The sequence below is a fragment of the Mastigoproctus giganteus genome, chromosome 4 (assembly GCF_048544385.1).
Source record: "Mastigoproctus giganteus isolate SK-2022 chromosome 4, ASM4854438v1, whole genome shotgun sequence".
Taxonomy (NCBI): Eukaryota; Metazoa; Arthropoda; class Arachnida; order Uropygi; family Thelyphonidae; genus Mastigoproctus; species Mastigoproctus giganteus.
In genome coordinates, this window is record NC_143578.1 from 220,513,963 (window position 1) to 220,526,401 (window position 12,439).

Below are 12,439 nucleotides of genomic sequence, written 5' to 3' on the forward strand. Positions count from 1 at the left end.
TCCAGTGTTATTTCATTTTTGATGTTTCCGGACGATTCTAATAATGTCCAAAAGTTTTTCAGTTGTGAAAGTGGCAGTTCATCCTGTTTGTCCAGTTGTTCAACTTCATCTTGTTCTTCCAGTTGTTCGATTTACATTGTTATTCAATTCAAATCCCGCTTTCGAAAAACAATTTTGAATAGTGTATTCAGTGACATCGTTTGTCCAAACTTTTGCCAGTTCAGAGATGCAATCTCTAAGGTTAATTGTAACTACCAAGTTTCTATTTTCTGATAACGCATTGACAATCTATATTATTATTCTCTTTCAATAATGTAATTTAATTTTTAATAATGCCTTGGTCCATTGACTGGAGTTTTGACGTTACATTTGGTGGTAAAAACAACTTCACACTTTTAAGTTTGGCAGAAATACTGGCAGGATGCACCGGACAGTTATCAATTACCAACACGATTTTCCTTTTTTCTTTTGTTATATGCTTGTCTAGTTTCAATAACCATTCTTCAAAAATATCACTTGTCATCCATGCTTTTTTATTAAAGGTTTAGTCAACTTGCAAAGATTTTGTGCCTCTAAAACATTCTGGGTTTTTTGATTTTCCGATGACTAAAAGTCTTTCTTTTCCAACCAACTCCTAGTCCAATGTGCTACCAATTCTTTGTGAAGAGAATAATCGCACCATAACAACTTCTGCACATCTATTCTACAACTGTCTTTCCTCAATTCAAATTTATGCTCTCTCAGGTGATTATTCTGAGCAAGAGGAAGAATCCCATCAGCACTGAGCATACTCAAACCATTCAAGGCTTTATACACCTTAATCAGATCACCTCACAGGTGCCTAGTCTCCAGACTGTAATTTGCAAAATTTAAGCCTTTCTTCATAAGAGGAACCCTTCATTCCATTCACTAATCTTGTTGATCTTCTCTGTACTTGTTCCAACAGCTCTACGTGCTTCTTAAAATGAGGCATCCGGACCTCTAATACAGTACTTAAGGTGTGGCCTGACCATCGCCTTATACAAGGGGATAATCCTTCCTTATCCCTGCTAGAAAGATTCCTGCATATCATTGACAAGACACCATGAGCTACTCTTGCAGACCGTCGGCACTGCTCAGAAAACTTCATATCTGCCTGCACAATTACCCCTAGGTCCTTTTCATTAGTTAGTTAGTTATTTTGGTTTTTAGGAGCATTAGCAACTAAGGCGATATTGCTCCAGGAATATGCGGTGGTCATTCCCTGACCTTTCCGCAGTCTCCGTATTTGGTGGTGACGGCTCGAACCCCAGTCTAATCAAGAAGCATGTGCTACGCACTGCTGCTCTTTCCCACTTGACTACGGAGGCGCCTTTCATGCTCTACCACTATCACTGTAGTACCACAGAGTTGATTCATTACTCTGGGGCTGTTGCTTCCCATAGTTTAACATTTACTTTACATTTATAAATGTTAAACTTCATTTGCCACCTCTCAGCCCATCTGCTCAACTTTTTTAGATCCTGTTGCAGCAGCATACTGTTATTAGTGTCATTAACAACCCTGCCAACCTTCGTATCATCTGCAAACTTGAACATTAAGCCTGATAAACCATCATCAATATCATTTATAAATACAGAAAACAACAATGAACCCAACACTGAACCCCGAGGGACTCCACTAATAACATTAGTCCACAGATTACCACTGCTGTCTTCTCCCACTCAACCATCCCTTTATCCATAGCAGAAATTTGTCGCCAATCCCACTCAACCATCCCTTTATCCACAGCAGCAATTTGTCGCCAATGCCACATTGCTCCAATTTGTGCAGCAGTCTTCCATGTGCAATCAAAGGCCTTTCTAAGATCCAAATATATGATATAAAAATTATTCTTTGCATCCAGTTCCTTTGTGACTACATCATAGCATCCATTCTCTGTCCGAGCTATAACTGAAGTCTTGTCTAGATGATACTGCAATGCTTCTTTAACCAGTGCCTCCATTAATTTCCCTGGAACAGAAGTTAAACTAACAGGTCTGTAATTACCAGTGGCTACCTTCCATCCTCCTTTATGGATTGGAGTCAAATTTGCACATCTCCAGTACATGGGTACCACCTGAGTCCAAGGAAGCTCTCATAATTATGGCTAAGGGTTTGCTTACTTCCTTTGCCGCTTCCTCTAATATAACTAGATAGATTCCATCTACCCCAGGTGCCTTTCTTATATCTTCAACAATTCTTATATCTTCAACGTTCTTTTATCTTCAACAATTTCTCCTCCACTTTACTCTCAGTTATTACAAGATCATCTAGCTTACTGCCATAGTTTAATACACATCTGGCATTCCCCTCCTTGAATAACTCCCCATGTGTGAATGTAGATGCAAAATATTCATTTACTTTGTTAGCTACCTGAGTAGGATCATCAACAGTTGAACCATCAATAACAAGTGGACCAATCTGATTCATCCCCTTCCTTCTAGAGTTTACAAAAGTAAAGAACTTTGCTGTTTTTCTTTGCATCCACTGCCAAAGATTTCTCGTAATCTGCCTTCGCCTGCCTAACCTCCTTTGTGACTTGGTTACAGAAAAGCTTATATCTATCATAGGCTTCTGTGTCACCTGTTATTTTATATGCATTTTTGTTCTCTGTCACATGTCTAATTAGTCCATCTGACATCCATTTAGGCCTAAATCTTGAAAACATTTCCTAGTTGGCATGAAAAGCCTAGTAGCTTCCAAGATTAATTCTTTGAATGCTTCCCATTTTGAATTTGCTGTTGGTAAAACCATCAGTTGGTCCCACCGTATAGAATTTAAATACGGTCTCAGACCACCGTAGTCACCTTTACCCACGATGGTAGTTACCTCTTTATGTAAATCTCACCTCAGCACACTGTGATCACTGTGACCTAGTGGTTCTTTTATCTGCAGATTCTTAATGCATGAATAATATCACTACTGATAATCAGATCAAGAGTATTACTCCCTCTAGTTGCCTCCCGAACATGCTGTTATTGAAACTAACCATCCAATAAATCCACAAAAGCCTAGCTAGTGTGTGAGTGACCAGTCCCCAAATTCCAGTCAATATCTGGGAAATTAAAATCCCCCATTATAAGACTCTCTGATTTACTGGCCCACTCTATTTCCCTCTACAGTTTATTATTATACTCATCAGAGTCATTAGGCCGATAGCACACTCCTACTCTCAATTTTGATCTCCCAATGCTTATGTGACACCAAACTGACTCGACACTGCACTGTCCAGCAATGTCGACTGGCTTCACTTCCTTGGATTTTATGTGTTTCTTAACTAATAGCATAACCCCTCCTCCCTTCCTATCCTGTCTATCCTTTCTGTAGATGTATTCCCCAAATTCCAGTTCTGCATTCCTTATATCTGTGTGACACCACGTCTCTGATATCCCAACAATATCTGCCTTTGATGTTTTGAGCAGTACCTCAAATTCATCAAATTTATTTACTAAACTCCTAGCATTGGTGTACACGCAAGTATACATGCACCTGTTTCTATTCTTAGCTACCCTAACACAACCCATATGTTTACTTGTACTGCAATGACTCCCAGCAGTCTCTGAAATATCCCGCATCTTGTTTTTTAGGCTTCTGTTCATTCCAATAGAAGCATTGCAAGAATCACTTTCACCTCTGCCAGTGGCTACTGTTAGCTATTAGTCTTTGTCTTCCCCCCCCAAGCTAGCAGTTTTCCAACCCACCTAACAGCGCCTCGATAGCATCAGCAAATATTCTTGCACCCTTTCTATTTAAGTGTATCCCATCCCTGTAGAAGCAGTCTCTCCTGTTAACAAGTACAGTTCAGGCTGAAAAAAATTCTACCCCTTGAGCCTTGCACAATCTTTCCAGGGCCAAATTGATCGACAAGACTCTCATCATATACTCCCTCCTATCGTGTCTGGGCAGAATTGCAGACACTTTCAAATTCAACCCTAATTCGTGGCTTTTTTTTTTTTTCAACAGTGACCTGTACTTGTTAAGTAATTCTGCCGGTCTCCTACTCTTGATATCATTTGTGCCAACATGTACAACCATATCACCTTTTGTGTCTTTAACAGATGATATCCGCTCTACAACTTCATCAACCTTTACCCCTGGCAGACATACCCTGGTCCTGTTCCACCTATCCTTTTTACACAGCATGTATCCCGTTTCCCTGACAATAGCGTCACCAACAACTACTAGTTCCTGTGGGACCAGCGCATTCTGCCTTGGTGGTTGCCGCTGTGCTGTGTGATGAACAAGTGCAAGCTCTCCTGTTGATGTGGGCAGCTGAGAGCTTGATGGGGGGGGCCTCAATTTAGTTCCTTTGAGGGCATCCACCCTGTCCTTCAAGCTCTCATATAGGCCCATAACAATGCTGAGTTGTTGCCTGATTTCGTTACACTCCTTGCATCGCGCGCGCGCACGCACGCACGCCTCCCACGGCAATATCGTGTCCCGTACCTGATTGCTCCACAAACATCATGGAAGCAGTGCATTTTAAAAGGCTGTGATTCAGAAGGCAACTGCCCCCTCAGTTCTCTTCTGAGCCACAGCACTTCCATTAGCTTGAGCCGTTTGCTTTGCTGCTCTGGGCTGAGTCATGATTTCTATTAATTTCAATTTCAGTTCAAAATTATAACCCTAAACTTGTATCCCAACACAGTTATAATGGTATATATATTTTTCAGTGTCAAGTATTAATTATCTACAAGTTCCCTTTATATAACTTCCATATCAGTTATGTATTAATTAATTATGTTACGTTTGTAATCTAAGTCGTTATATGTATTTCGTTAAAAGTACAATTTAATTGACAACGAAGTTCAACAAGTTTAATAGCTTCTACCAATCAACTGACAATATTATAACCTATACTATACTAATGCTATCTAGTTCGGTATATAACGTATCGTATGACAAAGGCAGCAAGTTACGAACATTGATTAACTTTCAAATCTCGCTGTCTCAATTCAGAATAACTAACGATCCTCACTAGGTCTATAAGCTACTTACAGAAAATAATTTGATGTAAAAAATATTCAATAAAGCGGCTAAATATGGCTAAAAAAACTTCTCGTTCAGCGGAGTTGCAACTTGTAACACGTGGATTTGATACCCTTACCAATACTTTTATGCAATTACAAGGCCAAGTAAAGAATAAATACACCAGATTAATCAGAAAATCACAATATAATGCTATACTACTAAATTTAAATCAAAAGTTTTAGAAAAACAATAATTTCAAATCAAAAAATAAGAAAAATCCACTTAGCAGCTTTGAACAAGTCTGGCTCCTACTAGCCTTGTCAGCAGACTCCAATATTAAAGGCTTCTCGTTTATCATATATTTTAGTTTTCACATGTTCCAGTTCAATAGAGATTTATATGCTCTAGTGTGGTTGTTGGGGTTAGTGCAAGTAATGGCCAAGTCTGATGGGTATACATTGGTAGCGATATTATCGAATTCTGGTTGATTGATGGTAAGTAGGTCATCTACATAACAGTACATTATAAAAAAAACTAAAATATACAGTTAATTCCAGTTTCCAACCAAATTAAACTGTATTGGAGTCAGCAGACTCCAATACAGTTTAATTTGGTTGGAAGTCAGCCGACTCCAATACAGTTTAATTTGGTTGGAAACTGGAATTAACTGTATATTTTAGTTTTTTTTATAATGTACTGTTATGTAGATGACCTACTTACCATCAATCAACCAGAATTCGATAATATTGCTACCAATGTATACCCATCAGACTTGGCCATTACTTGCACTAACCCCAACAACCACACTAGAGCATATAAATCTCTATTGAACTGGAACATGTGAAAACTAAAATATATGATAAACGAGAAGCCTTTAATTTTAATACTATTAGCCTCTCAAATTGGTGGGGTTACTTCTCTAAAAATATATATGAAAATATAATAAAAATGCAATGCTTAAGAATTCTAACTATTCTAACTTCCAGATGGTTCTGTTGTCATATATAACAGGGAAAATTATATTAAAAGCAAATGTATAAAGTTTTCAGTAAACTTAAGCATAATTGGGTACCCTTTAATTTCATATTAACAAAACACTGCATATATATACATGGCCAGAAGGTTTTTCCACCACCTCATTTCTTGCAGATATTTGGAAAGCAGCACTTTAATGTACATCCTTAATGTATTTAAGTCTTAGAAAACTTGTTTCTTGCCCTAACGGTAGCCGAGCATTCTGGTCTCTTGCCAAAGCTATTGGTTGCAACTTTTGCCCATCTCTGCTCCCACCTCTGTCAAAACCAGATGGTTCTGTTGTCACTTCAGCCAAGGATAAAGCTAAATTGCTAGCATCCCATTTTTCTTCCGACTTGAGTATTAATGATCTTGGTAAAACACATCCACACCATTCCCAACATGCTCCATTCAATGTCTCTTGTGGTCTTCCGTCAAAATGATTTTTAAGAATCTTGATGCTAACAAAGCTCCAGGTCCTGATGGTATTTCTCAACTTGTTCTCAAAACCTGTGCTCCTGAACTTACTCCTGTTCTTTGCCACCTTTTTTCACTTTCTTGTTCCAAAGGTGTTTTTCATTCTGCTTGGAAATTTGCTCGTATCCAGCCAGTTCCTAAAAAGGGTGACAAATCCCTCCCATCCAATTATCGTCCCATTGCAATTACTTCTACTCTTTCTAAAGTAATGGAGAAATCAATTAACTGCCAACTCTTTAAACTACCTAGAAACTTTCAGTCTGATCAACGATCGGCAGTATGGATTCCGTCAGTGTCGATCCACTGGTGATGTTCTGGCTTATGTTACCCATATTATGGACAAATTCAACATAAACACAAGCAGTTGCTCGACAACTCAAAGGCTTTCGATTGTGTTTGGCATAAAGGTCTTCTAAACAAGCTTCCATCTCATGGTTTGCCAACTGTTTTTAGTAATTGGTTATCCAGTTTTTCTCTCTGATTGCTCACGGAGGGTGATGGTAGATGGCTCTGTCTTCTAACTTCTCCACTAATGCTAGTGTCCCCGAAGGTTCTTTCCCCCACTCTTTTTCTCTTGTATATTAATGACCTTCTTCTGTTGACTGGAAATCCTATCCATAGTTCTGCCAATGATAGCACATTGAATTCCACCTTCCATTTTGAGAAACCTTGCCCTGCTCAATCAGCTCAACTTCTCAAATATTCCTTAAATGGACCAATTCCTTAAACGTCGATCTCCAGGTAATTCTCCAGTGGGGCAAAGACAACTTAGTTGATTTCAATCCTTTTAAAACTCAGTCTGTCTTATATCTCACAAAAAGGATTCTTCTGCTCCTATGCTTATCTTTGGTGACACTCCGATTTCTAGGCAAAATGATACATCTCTTTTAGGGATTACTCTGACTTCTAATCTCTCTTGGCACAAGCACATTACAAATATTGCTTCCTCTGCATCTAAAAAACTTGGTTTTCTTTTTCGCTCTCAGCGATACTTTTCTTCCAAACAGCTGCTCACTCTGTACAAATCACAAATCTGCCCCACCATGGAATATTGTTTCAGCATCTGGGGTGGTGCCCCCAAAACCTATCTCAAGCTTCTAGATTCCATTTAGAAGAGGGCAGTTAGGTTAATTAATGACTCATCTCTAACAGAGTCTCTCCACTCTGTCTCGTAGACACCATTTCTGCTGCATGCCTTTTCTACAGATACTCTCATGGGCACTGTTCTTCTGAATTGGCTTCTATAATTCCCGCTCTCTCTTTCAAAACAGTCCGAACAAGTGCTGCCACCAGCCAACATCCACTTACTGTCCAACATCAAACTCACAGAACCAACTTTTCATCTTCCTCGTTTATTCATTCAACTGCCATTTTCTGGAACAACCATCCTTCATGTGTCTTTCCTGAAAATTGCGGTCTTCAGAAGTTCAAGTCTAATGTCAATCAAATATCTTCTCAACCTCCAACCTAAGCACAGTACTAAGTTCTAATACTTCTCTTATTTGGGGTTTTCATAAAAAAAAAAAAAAGATCAAAAAGGCTTTTTGATCTTATTATACAGTATATTGCCAGAATTAAAATTAAGATTAAAAATTTTTTTTATCTTGTTACACAGCATAATAAGATCAAATATCATACAGTATCATAATGTTTGTATGGTTACAACCATACATTAGAAACTTTGGCCATGTTATATACAAAAATCCTACTAACCGTATAGCCAAATCTGAGGATAGTGAATGGGTGAAAAATGAAGAAAACTGAATCTTTATGAAAATTTACCACAGCAATTGGTGTTTTTCACATACATGATGCCGTGAAAAATTTTTTGTAGCTAAACTTTTCCAATAAAAATATAATGATGGCAATTGAAAATGAACATTATACTGGAGGAACACTAAAATTTACACTGATGTAATTTTGATAAATACAGGCAATCCCTGACATATGTTAATTCGAGTTTACGTAAGTTGGGGACTGAGTAAGTTTTTGCCGGCCGGTGCAAACTGAAAAAAAAAAAAAAAAAAAAACAAAACAAAACATATTTTGCATCCCGTATGAATAAATGGAGGTATTGCGAAAATATCTTAATGTGAATGTAAAAGCTTTTTTTTTTTGATAATTCATTCTAAAACCTCAGAAGTTGAAAATTTCGCTATATAACTAAGCTATTAACTCTCTAAAAGGTAATTTTTATAATGGAAATTGTATTAGTTTTATATAATTTTATGTCAAATAAGCACAACACAAAAACCATTTTTAACTAAAGGATGCAAAAACAAAACACACAGCCAACACATTTACAAATGCTACTGTTGGTTGAGAGGCAGGGCTACGCAGTCCAGCTAGAGAATGCACTACACTTTCATCATTACATGTTCCGTTATAAGAATCAATTTTGAATGCCTTTGTGATATTTTTCTAAAGCACATTTTTGGAGGTCAAAAGCCCAATACACTTTCCAGTGTATTGGGCTTTTCTATTAGCAAAATCGATAATAAATGGGTAATAAACTCAATCTTATTGCATTTGCGATAATACCGATACCTGGAATTCTGTAGGTTTTTACGTTATTATGGTGAAATGTGTTTCCCCTTCACTGAAATCTTCAATCATATAAAAAATAAATTTTCAGAATCTTCTCTTCATTCCTATTTACTTATTACAACGATGAAGGGATAGCAACCAATGGAAAATGCAAGTGGTGGCAGTGCTAGGAAATGAAACAAAATTGATTTAGAAATGAATATGATTAAGAAGTACAAAGCAGGGCAAAGTTTGTCACCTGCTGCACAGAATTAGGTTTTGCTGCTTCAACAGTGAATACTATTTTAAAGGATAGCGCATGTATAAAAAAACACGTTAAAGGATCAACGCATTTAAGATCAACAGTGATCACAAAACAGCATTCAGGTGCTATATCGCAAATGGAAAAGCAATTAATAATATGGAGGGAAAATCAGATTCAGAAGCAAGTGCACCTGAGTCAAGCAAAGGCAAGTATTTATGAAGATATTAAGGATAAGTACAGAAAATCCCAAGCCAAGTTCAATAGATGGTTTAATAGATTCAAGCATGGTGCTGGTTTCCATGTTAAAGTAAAATTTTTGTAATTGCACACTTGTGTAATTTTGTACACCTTTGAAATTTTTCCTGTGCACGAGATAAAAAATTTACATGTTCACCAAACATTTCTTTTTTGCTTCAGTCAAATTCAGTGTGTATAGCTGTGATTGCTGCACAAGTCTTTAGAGAAATTCCAAAATTCTGACTTAGGTAAAAGAAAACAGGCAGTGTTATAGATAACAGAAGTGTCATGCAGGCTGACCATCATTAAGAAAACCACAGTGGGTTGACAAAGCTTGAGAAATCTTGCTGGATAGCCTAAGAAAAGTTTGTATTAACTTTCACAACAGAAGAAGAGATCAGGATATCTTGCAACACAAGGAAGATTTGAGGTAACATGTCTGCGTATCTTTACACAATTCAGCTCAACAGCAAACAATGTGTCCAGTTTGCCATAAAATTCAATGCACTCTTATAGCGAAAGTCTGACATTATAAACAAAATTCGATTCTCTGACAAAAGAGTGCTTTCATTTAAATGGATATGCGAATAAGCAAAGTGTGATTTTTGGCTCTGAAGAATCGACATGTTATTGTTGACAATTCATTACATGCAAAATGGATCACTGTGTTGTGTGCACGCTCTACATTTGGCATTTTTGGGCCAATATCTGTTGATGGAAGAATCTCAATTGACATCTACGTCAGTGTCATTAGTGACAATTTTGTACACTTTTTTGTATGGTTATGGGTGATATGGATGAAAACTGGTTTCAACAGGATGGTGCAAGATGGATAATATTTTTGAAAATAGGATGGTTTAGAACCATTAATTTGAGATATATGGCAAAAGACTGGTGTGTGTGACTTCACACAGTGTTTTTAGAAGAATACACAAGCCTGAAGAATGCACTGAAGTGAAATGAAGATAAAATTTTTTGTGTTGAAAGATATGGTGGAGCATGTCCTTCGCAACTTCATACTTTGACTGAAACATTAACACTTGAACTATATTCAGCACTGTTGGGAAATTCATGTGGTGCAAATTTCTCAACACTGCTGAATACAGTTAGAGTGTTAATTTCTGTTTCTAAACAACAACATTCTTGTTCATAAGATCAAAAGATTCATTAGTAAGTAAGATAGTACTTCGACAATGCATTATTCAAAATAGTGTATTCTAATGTGTTAATCGAAGTATTGACTGTATGAAAAAATAAGCCAAATAAGAGTATGAATACATAGTATGAACTACAAGGTCATTTTTTTGTAGCAGTTGCTGCAAAAATGATAGACATATTCCTGCATCTGTAGAAAATTAAGGGCAAAATAGTCGATACTGTACCATATATAATGCTAGTTATTATTAAATGCTATTTGCAAAAGTATACCATAAATTTTGTTAACTAGTATTTTTACCATTTCTTGGTTTATTAAATATGGCCAGGAAGTTTTCTATTAGTTCTTTTGCTTTATCTTGACATTCTTTCAGACCTTTAATCTCTATATCTGTCTCACTTGATTCACCTGCAATTACCTGAATATCAGCACCACTCTGTTCTTGCAGTTCCCTTATTTTGGTCCCTTGACGACCTGTAAAATATTAATTTGTTTGAAACATGTGGTTAGACTACAACTACTAATTATGATTATACTACTTTTATTAAAGAAAGATAATGGTTTCTGTTCACAAGAAAGTGAGAATTTGTTAAAAAGACTATTGGACTAATACATGATCACCTGTGATTTGAAAGCATTTACTTGCAGACAATCTTGTAAACATAAGTGACTAACACTACACACACACACAAAAAAAAAAAAAAAACACGACTGACTTGATCATTAAATTGACTACAACAATTCTCAGAAACTGGTCCCATATTTTAAATCACTTGTCAAATAAAGCTTTAAAATAAAGGAAAATATTATACATACATTATAAATTATTCAAATATTAACCAAACTACCTGAACAAATTTATACCCAAGCTTTAGTCATGTAATTTATACAATTTTATTCCTCTTAGGATCTTGTAACAACGCAGTATTTATTGGCATTACTGTGCCTATCTATGTGATTCAGAAAAGACAGTTCAGCCAGATCAAACTTTCACTATGATAACTTAGCCAGGTAACAAGGTATTACTCCAGTCATGCAAGAGTATGACTGGATAGTTTAGTGATAATTTTTCCATTGTGGATATTACAGGAAAATTATCATTCTCACTCATAACATATCTTCAACTTCCATGTAAAAAAAAAGAAATGAAGAGAGCACATACGGATATATATATATATATATATATATATATATATATCCGTATGTATATACCAAAAAACTAAAATATCAAAATAATAGACTGACCATCATGCCCCATATCGACAGAGGACCACGAGGCCAATAATGGTCATGGAATCGCTGCATTTCAATCGTCACACAAATCATCGCAAAGGCAGAAATATCGAAGAACCAAACCACCCCTCCATTCTCCGATAGATAAACCAATGCAGAGGATTTGCATGGCGGTGGTCCTTATGCAGCGAAAAATAATCTATAGAACAGACAGCACTCTAGATCAGAGCCACACCACTGACATAATGCAAGCTTAATCAGCTTATATAATAGAAAGGAAAGGAATAGATGGCAGCACAGGCGCTGCTTATTTAGCATATCAACCCACTACTACCATATTATGCTAAATAAGCAGCGCCTGTGCTGCCATCTATTCCTTGCTTTCTATTATATAAGCTGATTAAGCTTGCATTATGTCAGTGGTGTGGCTCTGATCTAGAGTGCTGTCTGTTCTATAGATTATTTTTCGATGCATAAGGACCACCGCCATGCAAATCCTCTGCATTGGTTTATCTATCGGAGAATGGAGGGGTGGTTTG

The 12,439-nt window shown here is 36.8% G+C and overlaps 1 protein-coding gene across 2 annotated transcripts in view; it reads right to left on the reverse strand.

Annotated features, from left to right (window-relative positions):
• Positions 1-12,439, reverse strand: part of LOC150087421 (putative ATP-dependent RNA helicase DDX43) — a 246,754-nt gene that overhangs the window by 156,502 nt on the left and 77,813 nt on the right. For both annotated transcript variants that reach the window (XM_090372060.1, XM_090372059.1), the window contains exon 4: positions 10,968-11,141. In XM_090372060.1, the coding sequence (XP_090228186.1) occupies positions 10,968-11,141 (174 nt within the window). The remainder of the gene's footprint in view (positions 1-10,967; positions 11,142-12,439) is intronic.